Consider the following 27,113-nt stretch of genomic DNA (forward strand, 5'->3'; position numbering starts at 1 on the left):
CCTCCGCCAAGGAGAGCAACCACCAAGAAAAGGTGTTAAAACCAATCCTCACCCAGGACAACTGGAAGCTGCTAGAGACTGGAAAATGCTGGCAGATGTTGGTCAACGGCTTATTTTTCCACCTGAGATTGCCACCACTAACCTTCGACCAGATATTGTCTTGTGGTCTGGATCAGCACGCCTTGTTCACCTGGTAGAGTTAACAGTGCCATGGGAGGATGCTGTAGATGAGGTGTATGAGAGGAAGAAACTGCGGTATGCTCAACTAGCCACTGAAGCGGAACAGCGAGGATGGAGAGTCCGGGTTTACCCAGTGGAGGTGGGTTGTCAAGGATTTGTGGCACACTCTACAACCCGGTTTCTCAGAGACGTCGGATTCTGTGGCCAAGAGTTGCGTCGCACAGTGAAGAACTTATCTGAAGCAGCAGAGAGGAGCAGCAACTGGCTGTGGTTGAGACGGAAAGATTTTACCCTACTTAGCTCAGTCCAGACGGTTGTCATGCTGATGCGCTGGGGAGGCTGCACTGTGGTTGATCCCCGGAGCCAGCATCGAAGCCGTTGTGTGTGCTGATGCGCCAGGGAGGCAAAATAAGCTGATCCCTGGAGCCAGCATTACACTTCAGCCATCAACACCAGACAGAAGGATATCTACATCATCATATGGAAGGAAACGTAAATGGATGGAGACACATATGGATCACAATAGCTATGTCTTAGTTGGTGCTTATCTTGGCGAGAGCCGAGTTCAAATCAGCATGAAGTTTTAACATCTACTCTCGTGTAATGGAAATCAACTCAGCATAACCTTAACCCTAATGTAATACAACTCAGTATAACATAAGCATAAATGTTTTAATGGTTACGGTATGTGTTAATTTGCATATCAACATATATTATGCTAGTGGTATTTTGTACTTTTTTCAACAAATGCACTGCAAAAGGCTGGGATGCCACAGTGACAGCTTTGGTTTCCATGGCAAAGGGGGTTGCTACAAGCTATTCTAAACATCCTTGTCTAATCAAGGATTTTCTTCTTCTTTTAAAGTAAAATGCAGTGTATGTATAACACATATGCTTTAAAATTACAATTCAATACAATTTTATTGTTGCAATTAATGTTGAAAAAAACACCAGTTTTTTAAAATGTCATCCATTTAAAATGGTACATTTCTAATTGAATTACAACTTATTTTACAAAGTGTTTCCTCTGGCTTAGTATTTCAAAGGAAGAAAGACTGCTGGGACATCAAACTGCAAATGACAATTCCTTGCATTAATGCCTCTGGCATTCCTCCTTATAACTCTAAGCAAAAGGGGTTTTTGAATATCATTATTTTTGTTTTTATTTATTTATTTAGTTTTTTTTTGTGGATTGTTTTTGGCTGTTTGAAAGCACGCTATGTTGTTGTTAAGAGTTTCAAGGTTATAAAGCTATGCCATCTACAGTGGATTAATGCTGCTCCATTGATTGGCTGAGAGGATCTGTGAGGTTTATAATAGCATTTTGTAGTTAATTAATACAAGTGTATCAGGTTCTGATAGAATGTAAACCAATAATTATATAGATCAGTTTAAGAAAATACCCAAATAATATAGTTATTATCACCACAGTTAATGTCTAATCTTTTATGTATCTTACAAGTATTTATTCTGGAAAGAATTCATGTCTCAATGCCCTGCGGACAGCTTAACATACTTCATGGAGAATCACCCATCCCACTTAGAGTCACCATCTTAGGCTTATATAACTTCCCTCTGGGTTCTCCCCAACCTATCCCTTCCAACAAAAACAAGCATTACTTTATAAACAGACTGACCGTCTACTCTATCACCCTGCATGGACTGCATTGGGTCATGATCCCATTACTACAGCTAGTAAACATCATTAGTTCAGCTCTATGCCCTTTAGAGATGTTGTAAAAAGTTGTTTTCTAGTTGAAATGATTCCTCTTCAAAAATGTCCCTTTGCACTTGGTTCAAAATAGGTCCCATTAGGTTACTGTATATGTATTAGCATAAGGGTTACACTAGTCCTGATGTGTTACTCATTAATGGAATGGCAAATAAAGCATGGCTGACAGATGACATGAATTAATTAATGACACCTGTTCTAAAACCACTTCTTACCCATGAAACTCTTTACACTGTTCCAGTGGGCTTCAATGATCTTTTAACCAAAAAAAGTAAACAACTAACTTAAAAAGTGTTCAAGTATTTGGGGATTACAGCATTGTTGTGGCAACAAAAAACATGACAATTTTTAGTGTTAATTTTTATATGGTACATCATTTGCAAACTGGATAATTCTTGCCTGTAAGACAAAAACATTAACCCAATTAAAAACCAATGCTATTCTATTTATTTATTTATACAATGTGTAAATACAGATACCAGAAACAATAAGAAAGTACATTAAATATTTATAACAATATTTATAATATACTGTAATATCTCAATTCAACAGTAAACGCAATGAGCTGCTAAAAGCCTTTAGGCACATTTTGGGTGCAATTCAAGCTGCTACATAAAATACTACATTTTCAATATGTTTACACCTTTATAATAAACATGTCTCACAATCTACCTTGGATGTTTGTACATACATACAAACAACAACTGAAAGAATTATAGTTATGAATATTAATAAGTACGTTGATAATACAAGGCACACCAGAAATATGTTCTTTTGAAGCTTATCAAGTTGCAACTATGTAAAACAGCCTTTGTACATGCGCAGAACATTACTGTGTACTGTTATGCTTAATCATATTTCAAAATGAGTACACCCACAGGCTGTGCTGTATATGATTTTGAAAACCAGCAATTATTTTTTTTAAGTGTGAAAAACAAGAATGCATTGACCCATTTTTTCAATAAGACAGAAAATGTATTGCTCTATATCTAGGGGACACCATTTAGGCAATAGTGGCAACCAAGGATAGTTTCAGCTGAGCCTACATTGTGCTGATTGTAGTGGCCACAGAGGGTAACAAGTCTGGGTTTAAATAGAAAGTACAGAAAACACAATGCAAAGTAAATGCAACATTGTGAAATTTTTAGACTGGGAAGGCAAACAGAATTCAGATTTTGTGCCAAGGAAAAAAAAATAATAGTAAAAGGAGAGTTGTTGTCATTATCTAGTGAATTGTACAGGTAGTGGACAAAAAAATGGAAACACATGGGTAAATGAGGGACACCAAGTATATTGAAAGCAAGGGCTTCCACACAGGTGTGACTAATGCGTTAATTAAGCAAATAACATCCCAGCATGCTTAGGGTCATGTATAAAAATGCTGGACAGGCCTGGTTGCCTATAATTATGGCTAGCATGGCTGCAAGAGGAGACCTCAGTGACTTTGAAAGAGGGGTGATTGTTGGGGCGCGTTTGGCAGGAGCTTCAGTGACCAAGACAGCTCAACTTGCTGATGTTTCACGAGCAACGGTGTCTACGGTGACATCGGCATGGAACTCCGAGGGCCCAATGCCCTATTAAGTGAATTTACATTGGTGTTTCCATTTTTTTGTCCACTACCTGTATGTGGTGGATAAGCAAAGAAAAACAAAACATTCCTAGTAAACAGAGTTTTGTTTTAAATATATTCAGAACAAGAAATGAATGTACATTCATTTAATAAATATTCCTTTGATTTCTGGAGTACTTTATTTGTGGGACTCATAGGAGACTTAACAATTGAACGTCTATCTCCCAGCAGCCACCGCAATTGCAGTGTCTCCTAAGAGACATTTGATTACATGACTCACACTGACTAGTGCTCTGTTGACGCCCATATAGATTTCCTCCCTGGATAGATTATTATTTATTTTTCTTTTTTTACAAGTAGCAACATAGTTTGAGACAGATTGAGAGACACACTTTGATGGATGAGTCAGTTTCATAAGGTTAGAAAGAAGCCCCTGTGGGGGCTAGGGTTATTGGGGATCTTAGCAATCAATCCGAACATCAGTCATGGCTTGTAAGACTTGTAAGGGGGATCCGTTTGTTTTCAAGTCATGCCAGACTGAAACAGCACAAAAGCTAACTACAGTAGGCTGAACAATAGCCTTTAAATAATTTGCCAGCATTCAGCTGTAGGTTCAGAACCTTGGACAGCTACACCAGGAGAAACTGATGCAAGCTGAATCAGCACCTTGGACAGGGATAGTACTTAGGCTGGCTGCAGAAAATTAGTTCAAATTAAGTGTGCAGAGATTTATACTGGGAAGCTGGGGGATAAGTTTCATATCTGACTTTAACCGTAACAATGTTTTAAGAGTTTATTCATAAACCAGTTTTGATTGTTGCAATGATTTTGTAAAAGTGATGTTAGTAACTTAAATTAATATATTTGGTGTCTGTAATGAACAACTTTTCACTCTCACAGGCAATTGTCTGTAATCTGCTGATAGATGTAGGAGTAATACTAATGTATGTTTGATAATAAAACTGAACACAAATTGGCATCTTACTTCACTACAAACCTACTCTGTTTTTGTTTGTATACAAACCTTTTTAAGCAAAATTAATAATTAGCCCAAAATATACATGATACATATACATAATAGCTTCATAAAGGCAATCTTCAGATATCTGCACATCTATATCAAAGAAAGTTAATAGGTGTGATTTTTTATTTCTAAACAGCATGACCAGGCATGTCACAACTGAAGGATATTTATAGAACCCTGCGATTTCTCATCTGATGCTACGGCCATTTTTACAAGTATGCTCAAATGACACCAAATCTACCTATATATTTCACAAAATATCAGTTTTGCCTCAAAAGCATTTCCTGCTCTGACAGCTTATTGTCTCCAGCTATTTTTACATTGCCTGAGTGTGAAGCAGAAAAAGAAAGCCATCTCTCAATAGGCTGAATGTCAAACCTGAAAAAGACACAAAATTTCAACTGGCTTAGGCTGGTAAGCCTTTGGAAAGGTCATATAAAATAAGTAATAAGTTCACTAAGAATCCAATTGTGCAAAAAATGATTGCTGAATTCCTTATATATAATTCTCAATGTTGTCCGCAGACAAGCTGACATGTTATTATTTACATAATTCATAATGCCCAGACCTGTACTGTTATTGTAGAACAATGCCACACTGGGTTGACCTAGTCTTCATTCACAAAAAAAAAAGAAAAATTGAGTGAATTGCAAATCAACAGCCAGAAAAATCACATTGAGACCATAAATTTACAAAAGCAACAAAAACAGATAGATAAAACAAAAACAGAATTTTTTGAAAGGGAAATCTTAATGAATCTTAATGAATTCTCTATCAATACGTTTACATGGAACAATATTCTGAATATTAAGTATTTGGAATACTAGTATATTCTGAATGCTCTGTATAAATGCAGGTGGAATTCCTTATATATTCTTCGTTTACATGGTAAACGGAGTATTCCTTATGCCATTAACGCATGCGTACCTTGCGTCCAACTGCAAACAAAGAGAGTGCTGATTATTGTGGACTAGTTTGTTGGTCATTGTAAAGCGCTGGTGGTGTCGACGTATATTCCTGTTATTTGTTTTTGTTTTTTCAGATATGGAATCTGATATTTTGAGATTGTGTAGATGCTTGTGGGTCTTAATTCAGTGCAATGTGTTCACGCAGACATGCACGCTTATGTCTTTATTAATATAACAAGGAAACAGATTGAAGATGAGTTGCACCTGTTTAGCCAAGCACATCGTCAACAGAGCCTAAAGTATATATATATATATATATATATATATATATATATATATATATATATATATATATATATATATACTGTATATGATTATGTCATCACATGCATAGTTGCTTTTTCAAAGAGCATTTGATTGAATTTCTATTATCGAGAGCTGTAATTATATATAAATAAATAAATACACCTATAGCAAAAGTACAGATGTGGGAAACACTTGCAAAGAGGAAAATGTACAATATTTGGTTGTTTCTTCTAGTTTTAAAATGTTAAACTCAGGGTTTTTCCATCGTTTCCCCTTTATCCAAGGCGACTTACACAGACGGAGCACAAGGAGCTTAAGTGACTTGCTCAGGGTCACACAATGAGTCAGTGGCTGAGGTGGGATTTGAACCGGGGACCTCCTGGTTACAAGCCCTTTTCTTTAACCACTGGACTACACAGTATGTCATTCATAAGATTGTTATGCACTTCTGCTCTGTTTTTTTATTATTTTTGCTTTTTGCTTTATAGTACTGTGTTTTTAAAACTACATCGATGACAAACTTGATCCACAGTTCTCTCATATCCCCCTTCATGATTTTTTTCCACCATCCTTTTAAACCCTTCTGCACATCTCTGTTTCTTGCCATCAAGCTGTTTTATGACTTTAAAATGTTTAATAAAAGTGATGTCTCCTCATCAGACCAAAAGTAGCTGCATTTTCTCGCATGTGTCATCATGTTTACTGCTGTGAGTATTTGTTCCCTTTCAATTCGAAGACGACCACCAACAATACTTTTGGGAAATGTCCGCCACTGGTAGGTATTTGCTGAGCAATTTATATCAGAGCTACTGATAGACCCCTCCGGGGAGTGAGGCCTCGGTCCCGCCTTCCGAGGGAACAAACAGTCATTCAGCGGAGCTCACTTCCTCTTTTGCTTTTGCGGTAAGGTAAGGTACTAATCAAGCGTCCCGCTGCTGAGTTGACTCCGTCGGTTATCTCGGCCTGCACTGGTTTAAAAAAAACAAAACAACCCAAAAAAAACATTTAATAGAATTCTTCAGTCTACCCGCCTAGCGTGGTGACTGCCCCCTTTCCAGCTAGGCTGTTGTGTGAGTGTGTGTCTATTTTCACTGCGCTTGCAGGGTAAAAAAAAAACAACAATGGGTGCCTCCTCCACCGGGGCCTCGTTCTACCTTGCCCTGTTGTCAAGTAGAGTCTCGGCCCGCCCACCTCGGTGCACTGGGCCTCAAAAAAAAAAAAAAAAAAGACAATGGAGAGTACAGTCTTATTATTATTTAAAAAAAAAAAAACATTGCCTACCGCAGCTCTTGAAGCCTTTGCTCCACTCCGGTGTATGCTATGTGCCGTGTGACTGCTAGCGGTAAGGCCAAACTATCTCCCGCGCTGTACCCTGGTGCAGCACCGTGCACTTAAAGACTACTCTATCATTGCCTACTGCAGCCATCGAGCCTGTGTATCCATCCCGGCATATGCTATGTGCTACCCCGCGTCGCCCCTCAGTGCTTCGACACCATTGGGGTCTCAGAACCTCTGTGTACACAGTGCCGTCGGTGCTTGGGCACCTATTTTTTAGACGTTCCTCAGTGTTTCGTCACCTCCGGAGCTTTAGAGCCTTGTCACACTCAGCCACCTCGGTGCCCCTGCATCTTTGGGCTCTTGAGCACTCCAGTGTTGGAAGCCGTCGGTGCTTCAGCATCTCAGTTCCTCAGAGCTTCGGTATCCTCGCTGACCCTTGAGACGGGCCCCAGCTCCGAAACAACTTCAGATGCTGGTCTCTCCCCTCTTCCAAGCTCGAACCCAGCACTTATACCTTGGACGGTAGCATCTGAACCGCGCCGATCAGTCTTCAGGACATAGGCAGCATTGCCCCGCCTTCAGCCCTTCCCGGTGTTCCCTGACTTTATAGAAGAGGTGCGCTCCTCTTGGGACCACCCGGCCTCAGCACCAAGCATGGTGAAACGGGCAGCCCCGCTGGCTTCCTTGGAAGGCATGGGGGTGCTAGGCTTGGCAGAATTTCCACTAGTGTACTTGACCATTGCGGCCCTGGTGCGAGCCCCTCCAGTAAAAGGCCTATGCAGTGGAAGCGCAGGTCACGTGCCTGGCAAACAAGGTAAGCCTTCTCTTGGCTTACCTGGATGGCATACTGCAATCGGCACCCCTCCCTGAGCCAGTGGCTTCGGAGCTGCACCTAGTATCTGGTACACTGCTTCAGCTTTCCGGCTGCCAAGGTCAGGCCATGGGCCGGAGCCTGGCAACCTGATAGTAGCTCATAGACAGCTTTGGGTGTCCCAGGCGAGGGTCTCTGATGCGGACAAATCGGCTTTGCTGGCCACGCTGATATCTCCCGGCCATACCTTCAGGCCAGCGGTGGAGGAGATACTACAATGCTCCCATCGAGAACGTGAGGTGTCTCGACAGGTAGCCTCGATGATCCCTTCCTACGCTTCGGGGTAGGACAGAGTGAGATGCACGGTGACTCGGACGGTCCCGATCCCCACCGCCCTGCTTGACAACCTGAGGCATCGCCTTCAGGCCTCCGCGGCGGCTAACAGCCAAACTCACCCACAAGGCCAACGCAACAGTGCTCCCAGAGGCAGTTCCACCATCACCCCGGACAGCCCCCGCAGTGGACTCCACCACAGCCTCAGCAGCCTAAGCAAGGCGCCTAAAGGCTTGCAGCCTCCGACCCATCTTTTTACGCAACACCAGCTGCAATATTGGCGTGACTGCACCTCGGACACTTGGGTGCTCACCACTGTACACACTGGTTACGCACTTCAATTCTGTGCAGGACCTCCTTCCTTTTGAGGGATCACGATTACATGCATGAGCGACCCTCTCCAGGTCTCGGCCCTCAAACAAGAAGTAGCTGCATTACTTCAAAAACGAGCCATCCACCTCGTAGAACCCACCTCCCAAAGGGAAGGGTTCTACTTGAGGTATTTTCTGGTGCCGAAGAAGGACTGCAGCCTTCGCCCCAACCTAGACCTCAGACACATTTTCTCCCAGCACTCCAGGGCAGACATGTCACAGACAACATGTCAGTAGTGGCATATGTCAACTGCCAGGGGGGACTTCGGTCCCCAGGGTTATATCGCATAGCCTTCCGGCTATTGACATGGGCAAATCAGAACCTGCTATCCCTCTCGGCTGTTCACCTTCCCTGGGGAGTGAATTGGGCGGCGGACCTCCTTTCAAGAAAGTGTCCTCACCTGTCAGAATGGCAGCTCCACCATTAAGTAGTGGAGCACATTTGGGAGCGTCTTGGCAAAGCCCAAGTCGATCTCTTGGCCACGGTGGAGACGACTCACTACCCCCTGTGGTTTTCCCTCCACCGCTGCGGTGGTCCACTAGGTGTCGACACCCTAGCCCACACGTGGCCCAGGATGCTCTTGTACACATTCCCCCCGATACCGTTGCTCCCGGCCTTCCTAGAGAGGTCCAGAGAGAGAAGGCGCCAGTTCTTCTGGTGGCCCCCAGAATCTGGTTTTCGACACTATGCCAGCTACTGCAAGGCCAGCCCTGGGAGATTCCACTATGCTTGGATCTCCTTAGTCAGACGAGAGGCACTTTCTGGCCCCTGAACAGGACCATCTGTCTGCCTTAGGGCTTTCAGACGCGGTTGTAAGTACACTACAGAACACTACGGCTTTCTCCACAAGGTCGGACCCTATCTCTTTCCCTATAGCTGTTATTCTCCAGTTCCTACAAGAACTGATGGAAGCGGGAAAATCCCCTTCTATGCTTAAAGTGTACCTGGCAGCCAAACCTGTTTGCCACATTCTTACTGACCCCAGGTGCCCATTTCCTGGCAACCCGTTTTTTAAAAGGCGTTCGGCAGTTACATCCACCTAGAAGGAGTGGAGTCTAGACAGTGAGATGCTATGTTGACAAAACGAGAGTTCTGCATCAGTCTGACCAGCTCTTCGTCTGTTATGGTGCAAGGACCCTAAGTGAAGCCCTCTCAAAGCAGCAGCTGTCTCAGTGGATTGTGATCCTGTAGTAGCGGGTCCAGGTTGGAAGCAGGTCGTAAAAATCGGACCCACTAGTATTCCGCATACTAGTGGAATATGTCACCTCCTATATTCCTAATATGCAGAAGTGGAATATTCCTGTTCGTATTCCGAATATGCTGTTTACATGGCAGAATATATATATTCAGATTATTCAGTATTCCGAAAACTAGAGGAATATTACCAGCCATGTAAACGCGCTGTATGACAGAAATATTGAACCACCACACAGCATTTATGGCAATACTCTTATCTACCATCAAACACATTTTCTTCATTCAATATGTAATGTTTTATTCATATTGTACACTTAATATGTACAGTATAGTCTGTGTCAGTGTAGTTCCAGTTAAAGATGTCTTCTTTCTTCAGAGAACATATAAGTAGCTTCTTAAAACCATGAAAACATAGGTCATAAAATATAGCTTGAAGATCAGGTTTGAAAAGTACATTTATCCATAATGGAAATGTTAATTCTGGTTTTCTGCCTACATAAAAGCTTCATGTAGTTTAACATCAATCAATAAAAATTAAACAATCATTTTCTTTGAAGCTGTCATCATGTAGATGAATTATGCTTTTCTAAAAATCTCTATATGTATGTTTTCTTTAAAGTATATGTCAGGTAGTGTAATAATCTTGCATAAGAGGTAGCAGCTACAGGTTACATGTTCACAGATATGGGGAATTGTTTAACAATTTTAAAAGACCAAGTTCAACAAATGTAATTTATTTTTCATCTTGATACTCCAAAAGCAACCCCAAATGCAAGCCTAAAAAGCTCTAAGGCTGTCTTTAAAAATATCACACACAAAAAAACAACCGTTTAACAAAGTTATTTGTGTTCTGTGAAGATAGACCAGGATAATAACCAACATAATATCTGTTATATTACTCCAGGAACACAAAACAATCACGGAAATGAGAAACAACTCTTTTCTTCTGTTATCATAGATGCACTTAATCTATCTCAGCCAATGATATAGCTATTGTTTCTTAAATATATAATTGATTAATATCCCGCTGAATGAAAAAAACATATCGTTAAGCCAATACTAAGATACCCTCAAGAAAAAAGATACCCTTAACCCAATCGCATAATTTGTTTCACTCTGCTGGGATTGTCAGGTGTCTTCTTAAATATATTGTTCCAATTGCATCTTTGAGTACACAACCCAGGCCCAATATAAATCTATTTGGTATTAAATAATGTTAATATAATCAATGTATTGCCTCTCTCTCTCTCTCTCTCTCTCTCTCTCTCTCTCTCTCTCTCTCTCTCTCTCTCTCTCTCTCTCTCTCTATATATATATATATATATATATATATATATATTAAATATGTTATGTACGCTGTAAAGAAGGAAACTGAGATTGGGATACAAACCTCAATTAAATATTTGACACAGCTCGTTCTTTGATTGGGTGAAATGTTAACTGAGACAGCTTCACTTTCATATATACTGTATTTGCATCTGAATCAAAATAAGAGCACATTTAATTTCTGACTTGGTATACAACAGGTGAAGTACAGGTGGATCAAATATAAAGACAATCACGATTGTGTTGAAAAACAAATAGACAACAGTAAGTAGTGCATATACTGTCGTAAGAATGTTAGGGATTTGATTCTTCATGTCTTCAATTAAGGAATGTTTTTTTTTTCAGGATTGTGAACAATCAAAGAATGATTTAAGCTATGTCTAGCTATCTTACATTCAGTTTTACATCATATATACATAAGCCGTGTTATTTTTGAAAATGAAAAACTGAAAGCATTTCTCAATATTTCATACTGTGACAGATCAAATAGCTGCTAAAGACATTTTTAAATTTACATTTAGGAGTCGTACAGTGAAAGCCAGCAATCACCCATATAGCCTATCTCAAATGAGCCAACTGCTGTGTGGAGGTGTTCTAAAGGCTCTGGGTTTCCTTTTATTCTAGACGGGAGGTGCAGCTCTTTCTAAACTTCCACAGACTCTACGGTTTCATCAATAGACTTTGAAGTATATTTGGCAGTTTGCTGACCCAGTGAGCTTTTGATCTACAGAGTTGTAACAAAATAACAAAAGTATATGGTGACAAACATTAAATGCCAAACAAAACACAGTTACAAATCCAGTTGCACAAGCTTTCATGGTGTCTCAGACTGGCCTTTAAGGCAAATGAACAATATACTGATGCTTCCCAGGTGCACACAACAATTTTGACAGTTTTGAAGTGTTTTGTTACAAACATAACCTGTGTTCAGCCAGAAAAAAAACAGTCTATAGGGTACATGGGCACACAAATTAATACACTGGATGAGTAGCTCAATGACTTTACCAATTTTTCTATTCTAGTTAAAGAGAATATTCAATTTCAGTATGATTACTCTGATTATTTAGGAAATGATGAAACATTCATTGGTGACTAAAATAATTATCACAAAAAAATGTACTCTGTCCTTGGGGTTGTGGATCTGAAATTACCATATACATAGTAGTTAGGGTCTATAGCAGTCGCATTAATGATAAGTGCTCTATGCTCACCCACTCACTGATAAAGCATGCTCACAAATAAACACTCAAAGCAGTGCTTCAACTTTAACATACATGAAAAAGTACATAGTTCCTAAAAGTGTTTGTTCTAGTTGATTTTTGCAAAACTAAAGACATATTGTTTTTATTTTGTACAACACTTTGATATTATGTCTATTAATAACTTAAATTCACAGAATGTGTTATTATTATTATTATTATTATTATTATTATTATTATGATTGTTGTTGTTATATAGTTATATTTAACCGCATAAGGTCGGCTGCAATGTTTACACAAAGGTAAGCAAATAATAGTAGGTTTATAATTTATGGACTTTTTTTTAGAACTGTAGCAACTTTGGTATACGCTATTGGAGTTGGACTTATTTAATACTGCATTGCAAGTAGTAGACAGAATACAAATATTTTATGTCATGTTCGTGTCTCATAATCATTTGAAACCAATAATAACAAATACCTTTCACCTTCACAGCCACAGCAAGAAAGGCAACTGTATCACCGACTGTAAACTTAACCAATAAAAACATGAACCTGTTGCGCTTCCAATAAAGGTCGGGTTTACTCTGTTTATTTGAAATTGTAAACTCACCTGTCGTCGTTCTGCCAGCCTTGGTCTCCAAGCAGCAAATCTCGAAACCTATACCTGGGAGGAAGAGGAGGCACCTCGCTTTCCAAATCAACCATCTTCTCCAAAAGTAATACTCACTCCATCAAAAGAAAACATCAGTCAATGTTATTTTATATATAAAAAAAAAAGGTTTAACCAACTAAACATTTGATAACTACTGGATAAGGGGGTCTGCTAATAAATAAATAAATAAATAAATAAATAAATAAATAAATAATAATAATAATAATAATAATAATAATAATAATAATAATAATAATAATAATAAACTCGTGAAAATAAATAAATAAAAAGCCAAAATATAAAAAGCAGTGTAAAGTTTAGATTAGATTTTGAATTGTGCAATCAATGAAATGCAAATAGATGGTCGTTTTGTTTGACTTGCTCCTGCTATGACATTCTTTCGTTTTGGTCGTAAACATCTCTGTGCATCCTCCAGCGCGCTCTCCTCACACCCCCTAACCAATAAGATTACGTCACACGCAGTTGTATTTGCAACATCCCTGCTACGAGACTGTTTGAGCATCAATTTTACTTTCATACATGTATTGCATTGGGTTGCTCAATTTTATTTTATTTATCTTATCAGAATGAGTGCAGAAAGTGACATTTTAATCGTCATTCATTAGGAATACATTATTTTTAAATAAATGCATTTACAGTACCAGCTTAGTTGTAACTCGAGTACTGGTTGGTAAACGGCCATGTTAAACTTGGTATACGGTGAGGAAAGGACTTTTCCAGCACTTCTTTAGGTGAATGAAATTGCTTTTTTAAATAAGATGATTTCATAGAATACAGATATGATACTGACATATATTTTTCTGCTTTTAAATAAACCAATGTGACATCAGTCAAGCATAATGCAATACTATGTATATACCACACCATAGTATCTGATTCACTTCTTTTGAAGCGTACATGAAGGTGCCCTAGGCTTAAAAGGTAAGCCCCTATGATGTTCTTTAAATGTTGTATAAGACAGTGGGACTTAATTCACAAAACTTTCTGTCTAAAGGAAGTTTATAATGTATCCTTTTGTTTAAAAGAAACGTTCTTACTTTGAAGATTGTTTAGTAAATAGCACCCACATGCCATCTGTATATGTTGAACAAATACATACTTTCTAATATCACCATGATAAAACCGAAGTGTAATTGAGGCATTCCCTTATCCACGGCAGTTGGACCTGGACCCTGTTCATATTAGTGGTTTGTTCAGAGTATTGATTGCAATCTGCACCATATTAAAAAGGTGTTGTATGGTTACTGTTTATTTTCTGATACTCTACCTAATGTATTATTTAAAAATAAAAAATAAAAACTGTTTATGGGAATACACGTTTGGGAGACAGCTGGAATTTCTATTTCTGCTCATTGTCCTTTTTCTAAAACTTACTTTCAAATGATGACCTGTAATGTGTAATTCACTGTCTACATTCACCTGTGTGGAAATTCAGATTTGGAAGTCAAGAAGACTTTTGGTCAGTAATAATAAGAATGACCTTTTTTAAGTTATCTAAACATAGTCATTGACATTGAGAATGAAATGAAAGAAAGATGTGGTTGTTTGTAAGGCTAGTCAGTGTGCTTGTGAGTGACATTTTTAGAAAGAAATATCAATATGAATATGCAGCTTTAAAATAATCATATTAATGATATGTTATTTAAAAACATGTATCACCTGTCTTCAGAATTTACAAAACAGAAATCTCCAACAACAATCTGCAAATCCATGTTGTATTGTATCCTCAGAGGGCACACTATTTCAGAATCACTCAGGAGAAAACCCCAAACACACAGGGCAATTAAGAAGCGCACCCCCACACTGGGACCTCAGCATCATCAAGAAACATCCAGGTGCACAATAACATGACACAAATACAGCAGGAGCTATTATACCAAGTGCAATGTTGCACAATATAGAGGTAATGGATGTGCCTGTCCACACAGCATGGCATTTACTGTATCAAAGAATCCCAAACAAACAGTTTTTTGTCGAACATGTAATGAATACTAACCTTTCTCTAGAACTGTGTACAATCTATTGGGGAGTAGACTGTGGTTCAGCTATCCATTATAGATGAGTAGGTGGCATGATTAAGTTTTCTGTCTACTATTTTATTCCAGAATTATTTTATAATAGTTAATAAATAAACATGGCATTTTTTTAACATACAGTATGTATGTATGCATGCATGTATGTACTATGTGTATGTATGTATGTATGTATGTATGTATGTATGTATGTATGTATGTACTATATGTATGCATTGTTCAATCCTCTAATATTTTTTTCTTATATTTTTAGATTTTATGAAACAATGAATGTGATCTGGATTTTAATTCACATGATGGACGAGAATGGTTTCTTATAAAGTATATTTTGTAATTAACATTATTTTACTCTGAATTAAATAATAATTACTCTGTGGATTGAATAATGGAGGGAATGAAAATGCTTTTAAATGCATTGTAAAGAAGCACCAGGACAGAAAAAAAAAATACTGTATAAACTGTACAGTGAGGTAATATATATGAGTCTTTAAACTTTGGCCTTAAAAAGTTCTTGTTTTTGTTTTTAACGGTTCAGAAACACAGGTCAGTTGACAGCAGTTAGAAATATATAAGATTTTCATTTATAATTAAAAGCCTTCTCTTGAGTTGACTGACATCTGGTGGTGGTAAAAGGGGACAATAAAACTACCAAAAGATGTCACTGGTGTTTCAGAGGGCACTGCTGGTAAGGGTGAAAAGGAAATGAAGGGGTACAAATTAGCCTTTAGTTTGTGTTAAAAAAAAAGTGTAAACTTTTTATCATTTGTTCAAAACTGAAACGAGTTGTTTATCTTCTGTCATTTCCTAGATGTAGATAACTATTTAAACAAAAGGCTAAAACTTAACTAGTAGGAACAAATATAACAAGTTTTTTTTTTTTTTGCTGGCATTTTATAAATCAGGTTTATCTGGGGAATCTATACAGTATGTGGTTGAGATATAACTAATAAATGAAAATGAGAGGTTTTGTATTCATTCTTGCATTATTGAACTGTGCTGCTACTGTGACTCAAGGTAAGTATCCATTTTCTAACATAGGCTAATACTGATTTCTTTATCTTCTCATTTTTTTAATTTGATTGGTTGTTTTGTTTCAATCCAAAGATAATATTTTAAAACACCATGACTAAACCTTATTTAACTGTTCAAAATAATACAGATACCGTATGTAGGTGCTCTCATTTAGCCCACAAATTGAATCATACTGAGAAATATTTTATATGAACAAAATATATTTTATTGTTAAAATAGACAAACAAGATGGGCTCCCGAGTGGCGCATCAGGTAAAGGCACTCCCCATGGAATGCAGATGCGCTCTATAGCCTGGTGGTCATCGGATCGAGTCCAGGCTAATCTACTGTCAGAGTTCCCGAGAACGATGCAGCCTGCATCGCCTGTCTCATAATAGAAGTTGTCACATGGTATGTTGTGGGCATAATTTTATTTCAGTGTGAGGTCATTATTTGGTATGTGGTGGGCGTACTTTTATTTCAGCATGTGAGCTCATTCTTTCAGAAGTTTTCAGCCACAGCTACCTAAAGATGTCTGAGTGTGAATCTGTGAGTGATACATTTGGTTTTAAAAGCTGCCTAAATGTATATTTTTCTCTAAGTATTATTATTGTTATTTATTTCTTAGCAGACACCCTTTTTTTTACATACAACTACATTATTTTTTACACATTATTTTTACATACAATTACTCATTTGTTGGGTTTTTACTGGAGCAATCTAGGTAAAGTACCTTGCTCAAGAGTACTGCAGCAGTGCCCCCCCCCCCCCCCCCTCCTACCCACCTACCTACCTACCTGTGTTTATTGTTTGGGACTGCAACCCATTATTATTTAACCCCGTGCATTACACATTGCTGTGTATTTCCAGGGATCATTGTTTTGTTCACCAGACCTGGAGTATAAAAATAAAATAACCCTTTTTCATACCAGATTACAATCTCTGTCTGTGTTGTTCCTGCACTGCATCACCTCTGCACCTGTTCACAATCAACCACTTTGCCACACACCTACACCTCGTTCCTTACAGCAACGAAAATTTTGGATAGCATCTGAGTGGAGAGTGTTTTTACTTTTTATTCAATACCCTTGCTTTCACAATTTCTAGACAAACATTGTTTGTGTCATTGGTTCCTCCTTGTTTATGCAATTCATTTGTTATTAGCAGATAAAATGACAGACAGTACAATTGTGTCAGTGAAGCATGCTCTTAAAAAATGTGTTAAAAAAATTGAAATGTTCTATGACTTAGAAAATGTGTCTTTCAGTATATTCCTGCTTTTGCACCTGTCAGATAGTTGCAGAGATTGGGGTCTAGCATGGTGCATGTCTGCTCTTCATTATGAAAGGAACAACACAGTACTTCTTCATTTGTTTAGTATGTCCCTCATCAGATTTGCAGTGCATATCTTATTATTAAATCTACCTTGGAAAGCAGAAAAGTGTATGTGTAAGGCCTCTCTGAATATTCTAAGAGCATTCAATAGGATACTTCCAGATTTTAAATTGGATCCAACTATCACATGTCATAAAATCATGCCCCTGGGAAGTGGTTTTAACAATGGTATGTCTGTCATTCATCGACTAGCTGTAGAACATGCTTCCAATACAATCTTAATAAATACAATGGGTGAATATTTTGCCCCCTTTGTTGTTGATCACACTTTGTATCATTCTGTGCACTACACTAGAGCCACTGAGAGAATCAGCCATGCAGGTCAGTTACAGAATGGGAGATCTGTTGACATAATGTCCTTGGTCAAGGTAAAACTTTAAAATAGAAACTTGACTGTAAATGCAATTCCAGCAGCAATGGTGCATGTGTTTCTTCATACACGAAGAAATTCTGACCAGTAAGTGTGCTGCAGTTGGTGATCGTGAACTTGCTATAGGGTGTGAAGGATTTTCATAAGAGGTAGAAGAAGGTGCGGAAGTGTTTGCAGGTAACCCAGAAACACTTAATAAGAAGTGCATTAAAGTACAGGTAGTACATAAAGTACAACTAAAAAATGCTATGACATACAGTATTAATATAAAGTACTAAAATATACTATCGTACTATGATGTCCTATAGTAAAAAAGGGATGTAAATGTACATCTTTTTAAATGAAGCAGTTGCTTAATTAATAAGACATAAATATACAAAGCATTTTTAATAGACACTATTTTCAATAATAGACATTGTATTTTTAATAATAGACACTTTTTAATAATGCATAAACAATGGATCATACATATAAGGAGAAAGGATATGAAACAGACTTTAACCTATGATAAGCTTCTTAAAGAAATACATATTTTTAAATGAAGCAGTTGCTATTAATTAATAGATACAGACAATAATTATGCATTCATACAATAGATGCCGCTTATTAGAAACTCTGATAAAGACAACTTTTGGAGATATTACTTAGTTCGATTTGTAGTAGTAATTCCAATAATAATAATAATAAAATAGACTTAATCTACCCGCTACCAAACCACGCCCCAGTCTTGACTGCTCATGAATATTCATGACAGTGGCAATTTCTGACAGCACTTTGGCAATAAAGAGCTCTTGTCAGGCAAGGTGAAAACATTGATCGTAGAAATAATAACACATATGTGTTAAGGTGGGGTGTCTATAAATAAATCCAGGTGACTCGTGTTTAAAAATGCAATCGTTTTAAAAGGAGAAGGCTTTGAATAGGAAATGATGCAGATTTTACATTATATAAATAGGGGAAAAGTCACTACCATAACTCTTTGGATTCCCACGATGCACCGCTTAGGCACGGACGGTAGCTCCAATGTTAAATCAGCAGAGTTGACCATCTTGTGTATCGAGATCTTTTATATAGAAGATCTTTGATATAGAAGATCGTTGATACGGCATACTATGTGACAACTTCAACTTCCGCTATGAGACAGCAGCTGCAGGCTGCAGTAATGCCCTATTGGAGTTCCCAGGGGGCGGCGCACAATTGGCCGACACAACAAAAGGTCCTTGTTGGTATTGTGAAATTAGGTTGATAATACTCCAGTATTTAATTGATAGTATGCTGTATTTGTGTGGTTGAACTTTGACTTAGTATTAGGTTTAGTCTGTCAGTTTTCCAACAGGAGTAAACCATAGCGAGGCAGTGGAAGCGTGATTTTTTATTAGAGATTAATTTAATAAGTGTTGTGTATGTCTCAAGGCCCACTCATGGTAACAAAATAGTATTACTAGTAGTAGGCATATCACTGTTGACCAATCAGTATTGACTAAACATGGTGGCAGTGGGTGCAGAGGAAATGTTTCATACTAAAGACTTTTCAAATTGGAAAATGGCAATCGAAAAATGTAGCGATCACCAAAAAAGCAGTTCACATGTTTCAGTAGCTGTGAATTTGTTTTACTCCCCAATGTTGGATTAAAATGTTTAGTTGTATATGTGTGTTTTACTAAAACGGACTACTACAGCTCAAGAAACCCTAAGTTAGTAGACTTGCTCCACATTACCCTATTGTCAATGGCGTAGCGAGGCTTCATAGGCCCGGTCGCAGACTGAAATTAAGGGCCCTAAGTGCACTTTGCACTTCTTCATTGTGTTATAGCCTGTCATTAATAAATACAGCCTGTTGTTTTTCATTGAATTTAGCGTTGGTACGCTTTTTTTTCCTCGGTATGCGGATCTGTTATGTGGCATGTTACCCGCCCCACCTCTCACACACACACACAGTATAGTCACTCAGTAATCCATATGAATACAAAATGAATAATAATCCAAAATATTTTTAAACTTTATTGGTACAATTTGTATCAAATTGTCAAAAACATTAAACATTAAAAACAAAAACAAACATTAAAACCTGCCTGTTTCCTTGCTTTCTCTTCTGAAAAATGATCTACCATAAAACTTAAATAAACTCCCTGACGTTTATTTACAGGAGACCAGCGACTATTTGAGAAATACTTCAGATGCAATCATGAAAAAGCTGCCTGTACACAACCTTATAGAATGTCATTAAATATTGTGTCAGTACGTGTCACAAAGACGGCCGGAGTGGGTGGCGTCAGACCAGAAGCAGGAAATAAACAGACAGAGACTTGTGGTTTGGTGGAGCTGCAGCATTTAATAAACAGAAAATAAAAGGTTTGAAACAAAAACACAGGACACGGCACTTGAGGCCAAAATAAATAGACGAACAAAACGGACTAGACAGACGAGCAAACACGGTGAGCAGATACTCTAACTATTCACTTTTACAATTCACAATTACCTCCGTCTCCAATCTCGTTCTCCACTCACCGAACACTCAACCCCGACTGAATGAAATGTGCATCAATATATACTGTTGTGCTGGGATTCAATTACTAATTAATTATTCACTTGAATCCCAGCACGTGAATTCATTACGTGCAACCCCGTGCTCACATATTACATTTAACCAGCACGTGAAGTGATTTGTGCCCTCCTCGTGCCTAAATATAAATCTACATCTTTAAATCACACGTGAAACACAGACCTGTTTATATCCCGTGTACCAATCTATACACCAACATTAACACACGCACGCAACATACAACACATAATATGCACACTGGGGCGGGGCACATTGCCACAGTAGGTAATAACAGTATTGTAATAATAATAAAAGCAGTAAAATCCACAGCCCTGTAAATATCGGAACACAAGCATGTATTAAGGTTACAGCACAATAAAGGTTACAGCACAATAAAGAAACAAGCATGGTTTTAAAACGAATAAAAGCAAGTATCATCTTTATTAACACATATTATATTTGTTGTTCACCCTCAAAACGTGTACAATGGTAAGCATGGACAATCGATTAAAAATTAACCAGCAACGAATCTTCATTGCAAAACAACCTCATGGAACCGCAAAAATTAAGTTCATACTGCTGGCTCACAACACACTCAAAAATGCTTCAAACTGTTTAAAGATTAACAATAAAATCAATACAAGCACCAGTTTTATCACAAAATCAAAGCAAAAATGACTAATGTGTTTTTATAACGTGTACATTGATAAATAAGAACGCTGGAAAAGGAGCAAAATACGAATATTTATTGCAAGACTCAAATGCACTAAATACTGTTAATACAAAAAAGAAAATCACGTACAAATTATTATTATTATTATTATTATTATTATTATTATTATTATTATTATTTATTTCTTAGCAGACGCCCTTATCCAGGGCGACTTACAATCGTAAGCAAATACATTTCAAGTGTTACAATACAAGTAATACAATAAGAGCAAGAAATACAATAACTTTTGTTCAAGCAAAGTACAAGTGTGACAAACCACAATTCAATAATACAAATACACTAGAAGGCAACCCTGTTAATATCAGGGTTTGTATTTGTATTTTACTTACTTTCAGCACGCTCAAAAAAGCTTCACAACTGCTTTTAAAATGAATGTCACAAAAAAAAAATGCATTATGTGTACCTTAAAATAAGTTAAATTCAACCTAGTGTGGCAAATCGAGTCTTAATCAGCCGATCAACTGTGTTATGCTACAATTCACATGTGTTTTATTCTTTAAACCCAGAGGTTATCTAGCTACATGAAAAAAAAAACAAATAAGCCTTGAGCAAAGTACTCATAGTGTTATCAAATGTAATGTTTCTGAATTATAAAAAGCTCTTACTGTCACAATACAACATCTGAACTGTTAATGGTATTTTCAGTCCCTCATATTACATATGTTTTTTTAAAGAAATTTGCTCAGTTACAACATGAAAAAACACATATAAATGGTGAGGGAACACAAAGGACGTGCACAATTACATAGAATTGTGCAACCACATAGCACATTTACACCTAATAACACTGTTAAAACACTACTATTTGCAATTTGCCCTGCAATAGATTCTGTGATTCCAGTTTTAGCAAAATTAGATGTAATATCTGCAGTATTTAATCGTAAACTACACATGATTTTTTTTTTTTAATTTGGTCCGTTAAAACAATGGAAAATATCCGTTGTTAGTTTTTTAATGTAATTTTTTTTTTTTTTAAGGAAACGTTCGTAAAAATAAACATATTTTCTTGTTTGTAGTATGAAGGTAATTTGCTGTTGAACTTAAGGTAAATTGTCATTTTATAAGAGAAGGCATTTTACCTTCACTATTTACCATATTTTTACAGTTGAATTTACTGACATTTTTGACTGACAGGCGGATCTTACGAGGCTGCTGCCCTCTTCCTGCAGAACCACGCATGCGCCAGACAGTCAGCACAGATCTCCCCATGTTACAGCACATTTAAAAGCAATACGTAAATTAAGGTTCATCTTAATAAGCTGAAACACTATTCATTACTTATTAACCAGTACTTACCAATTTACCTACATTATAAAATCATTAGATGTCAAACATGACTCGTTCTAACAAAAGAAAAGCAGTTTGTGCACTTTCTGTACCACGTCATGGTCAAAACTAAGTAGTTGGATATGGATATGAAATGGAAACGAGCATAGAGTGTTGTTAAAGAAATGTGGAAATACCAAAACCTACTATCAGTGCAATAATCAATTTACAAGACTGTTTCAAATTAAAGGATGGAAAGAAGTGGACATCCCAGGAAAATTGGAAGGCTTGTTTGAGCAATTTACCAATTATTTGCACTAAAAAGGTATTTTAAATTATGTATATAGTTACATGTTGAAATACTATTGCAAATATATTGCAATCAGTAGGCTTCTTTAACTTTTGTGGTTCAAACTAGTGTAAGTTTTACTGTTTGGACTTAATTAAAATGATGTATAGCCTCTTGAACCAAATCGAAGTGCAATGTCAAAGCTATTCTTAAAGTTACTGTAATCTATGTAGCCAGTTTGCACTGTCAGCTCTGAAAAGCAAGATTAGCTTTGTGGAAGCATTCTGGTCAAATCCGTTGTAAAGATGACAGAAAGTTGATCCTCTTCTGGTGACAGAAATGTATGATTTTTGATATGCAAATACAGAGCTACACATTAATATAATGGAGAAAAAATTGACCATAAAATAATGTTCCAAAAAAATTCCAATAAATTCACTGAGGTAATATTTGGTCTCTCAACAATATTCCTTTTTAAGAGATGTGCATTGTTCAGGTAATGTATCCTCATGGTTGACTCAATCGGATAACATCTCTCTCATTGTACCTTCAATAGTATGCTCCTGTAATTAATACCACTTAGAAGTCCTTACACATTCTTTGAATATTATACCACAGGAAGTGCCTTCTTCAGGCTGCCAGAATTGGCATTCAAAAGGAATACATTTGATCAAAGGTGCATAAACATCATAATGATAAAATAATATGTAAGATCTATGATTTAGCTAATAGTATAGTTTTAAAATGTTTCTCCATAGCTAGTACAGTAAGCACATGTCTCTCAGCAGCCAGAATTGCTGTTAATTCATATATACACACACACACAGGCTAACTTCACTATAACAAACCCCCCTGGGACCGGGAGAAATGTGTTATATCAAGGTGTTCACTATAATAGGGTTTGTCATTTTTCTGTATCAGAATAATGACAAAACGGCACATTTGAATTGAACATCAATATATAGTACTTTTATGAAGATTCCTTCACATTAATCAACATTTAAGCAATGTTGTGACAAGGTACTCATGTCACATGTGTTGGTAACCGCATTGCAAGACAGAGGGGTTGGAGTTGAAACGCCGGCACAGGCCAATTGTATCATATTTGCTACATGAGTTTCTGAGACCTCTACGTCTCAGAAAAGTCAACATGATCAATACTTTCCTGAAAAACCTGTTGTATGCAAACTGACACATGTCTTCTGCCCTCTGGTGGATCATCCGTGCACTGCAGGCAGTAGCGGGCCATTGAATGCCATATCCAAAATGTCTGCTTTCATGTAGCGACTCACAAGTTTTTGGCAGGGAAATCTTTGCTCATTTTGAAAAAGTTACGGTAAGAATAACATTTATATTGTTAGTAATATTTCAATATGAATATTTACTGTATTGAAGCAACTTATAATTACTTAATATTTCGTACCTTATTTTATAGTAAAATCGTGTTGAAAATGTGTGTACCAAATATGATACAGCAGGTATATAAGGTAATAAATCCCTCAATCGTCATTGTATTGCATTTCATGATGCAATCTGCCATATGCCTACCACAATGCCAAATACACAGTTTTGATTATTTAATTAAACTAATTAAAGATTGGAATGTCATCTTAAGATATATTTAGAGTGGAAATTGAGATATTTATGTGTGTTTTTTATATATGCAACCTGCTTTCATGATAATCACTTGGATGTTGCAATGGCTCACTTGCTAATAATTGTCTTTTTCTCATCGATTTTCACTAAAATAATTCCTTGGCTATCATAATCTGTATGTTATATTGACCAATTCAGAGAAGAAATTCAGAGTACACAATCATTAGTTTTTTGTGTGTATTTTTAGATGGCAAAGAAGTACAGTGTTCAAAATGTCATCAGCATGATTATGGATAGCAATTCAAGTGACGTGGAGCAGTTAGGGGAAGATGAGGATGATGATGATGAGGAATGGACTAATGCAATGCTTACTGAGGGAAGCTCAGATAGTAGTGATGAGGAAGACTTGCGAGATGAAAGTGTAGACCAGACTAGTGCAGAAGTAGAGGGCCCAGCACTGCAAGATGAAAGTGTAGACCAGATGAGCACAGAGACGAGCACAGAAGTAGAGGGCTCAACAACAAAGCAGTTAGCAAGGGGCAAAGTGAAAAGGAAAGAATACAGGTGGAGAAAAGTACAATTTGAACCTCCAGCTGTTGATTTTGATGAATGTGTTGAGGAAGCCTCAGAAGACCGGTGTGAATGGACGCCATACATGTATTTTAAACAGTTTGTTACTGATGAAATGCTACAGGAAACTGCAGAACAAACAAACTTGTACAGTGTACAGAAACAGGGAAAGTCAGTGAACACAACTGCCAAAGAAGTTGATTAGGTTCTGGGTATGTACATGCACATGGGGTTAGTACAGATGCTCAGTGTACGAGCCTATTGGGAGATGGAGACAAAGCACCCCACAGTTTGTGGTGTGACATCTCGAGATCGATTTCTGAAATTGCTGACACTGATTCACTTTCAGGACAACCTCAATGTGTCTGATGATGCAAAGAAAGATAAACTGTGGAAACTCAGGCCATGATTACAAAACCTACGAGAACAATTTCTTGCATACCTCCTGAAGAATGTCATGCAGTTGATGAAATGATGGTGCCATTCAAGGGAAAATCTAATCTATGTGTCTATATGCCAGCAAAACCTCACAAATGGGGGCTCAAGATGTGGGGACGTGCTGCTGATTTTGATGTTTGTCAAGGTGCAGAAAATCCAGACAAAGAGAGCGCTGATGTTGGTGTTAGTGGAGATGTTGTCCTGAAAATGACATCAATCCTTCCAGCAGGAAAAAATCACGAGATTTTTGCAGACAACTATTTTACATCAGTTCCACTGGTGGAACACCTAAAAGAAAGAGGAATCCACTACATAGGCACAGTCCGAATGAACAGGGTAAAAGACTGCAACATGATGGATGAAAAAGATTTGAAGAAAAAGGGAAGAGGGTTAATGGATTTCAGAGTAAACCAGGACAACAACATAATTGTAAGATGGTTTGACAACAAAGCTGTAAACCTACTTTCTTCTTTCGTTGGCATCGAACCAGTGGGAAATATGAAACGCTGGGATCGAAAATCCAAAACACACATAATGGTTCCCAGACCAGCCATTGTTGAAACATACAACAAGTTCATGGGAGGTGTTGACCTCCTTGATATGCTGTGTGCACTTTACAAGTTCAGCTTCAAATCCCGAAGATGGTATATGTACATTTGGTGGCACACTGTCACAGTGGCAGTCATCAATGCATGGAACCTCTACAGAAGAGACCAGAAGAAACTGGAGCCCCGGATGAAACCCATGACCTTGCGAAGGTTTCAGGCTTCTGTTGGCACTTCTCTCACAAGCGCAGGAAAGGGCAAAATCAAGTGTGGCAGACCACTATCCTCTCCAGAACCGGACGCAACACCCCCCCCGTAAAAGGCCTAACTCCAGTGTGCCTCCTGATGTGAGAAAGGATGGCATTGATCATTTCCCAACATGGGAAACCCGACAGAGATGCAAGCACTGCACAGGCAATCACTTCTCACATGTCTACTGTGGGAAATGTAAAGTCCATCTTTGCCTGAACAAGGACAGAAACTGTTTTTTTGCCTACCACAAGGCGAAATAAAAAGGTTGTAAAAAGGTTCCTGTTTTTTTAAAAAAAAGAACCAAACCAACTGAAATGTTCCAAATGCAATGAACCATATCTGTTTGTGTTTCTAAAATAAACATTGTTGTGATCAATAAATTGCCATAAATGCCTGATGAATCAAATATGATACAATAAAAATATCATATATGTAAATGATATATATATATATATATTTTTTGTATTTTGTCAAAGGGTCCAATAAACACTTCAATTTAAAAAAATTAGAATTTTTTGGCTATTATTTGATGTGTCAGGCTTTACAGGGTTAAACACAAAACAGAAAGTAACCAAACGGGTCATGTGACGCTACCAACGATGGTAACGCACAGAGGACACATACAAGACAGGCAGGCAGCAAGTCTCAATCGAGTGCCCGTCTGTAAACAATCATTTGATCAAACATAACAACTCCAAAAAGCACCCAAAACAAACCCGTTTCCACATATATGTTACACCACCACTAATTCCCCCTGTAGTATGTTTAAAAGAAAATAGTAAAGAAATGAAAAAGGAAATAATGTACAGCTACATGCTGAATACAGTAATTACATGTCCTTTCTCTTGAAAAAGCGTAGATCTAGATTGCTCCTCATGCCCATTGCCTTGTTGCAGTTTGTGTGAAGATGACTGACAAGCAACAATTGCACACGTCATGCATGATTCGTACTACAATAGGTCATCTTTGAATTAGCCAACCATGGTTTTTGTTTTCACTGAGAGAATAACACACTTGACACTGGAGAAAGTTCAGTGTCAGTCAGTACCGAGATCGTTGTATCTGGGTCAATCCTATACGTGATTGTTCTAATAGGGCTCATTTGCATTGAAAAAATCGGTTCTTGCTGTTGGGATCGTTAAAAACGGGTGCTCGTTATAAG

At 37.6% G+C, this 27,113-nt stretch overlaps 1 protein-coding gene across 1 annotated transcript in view; it reads right to left on the reverse strand.

The window, feature by feature from the left end:
• The window catches only part of LOC117417391 (potassium channel subfamily T member 2), a 72,590-nt gene extending 59,308 nt beyond the window's left edge, over positions 1 to 13,282 (reverse strand). Inside the window, exon 1 of the mRNA XM_034029526.3 lies at positions 12,849 to 13,282. Within this exon, the coding sequence (XP_033885417.1) occupies positions 12,849 to 12,943 (95 nt within the window). The 5' untranslated portion in view covers positions 12,944 to 13,282. The remainder of the gene's footprint in view (positions 1 to 12,848) is intronic.
• Between the last annotated feature and the right edge of the window lie 13,831 nt (positions 13,283 to 27,113).

Source organism: Acipenser ruthenus, chromosome 12 (genome assembly GCF_902713425.1).
Source record: "Acipenser ruthenus chromosome 12, fAciRut3.2 maternal haplotype, whole genome shotgun sequence".
Taxonomy (NCBI): Eukaryota; Metazoa; Chordata; class Actinopteri; order Acipenseriformes; family Acipenseridae; genus Acipenser; species Acipenser ruthenus.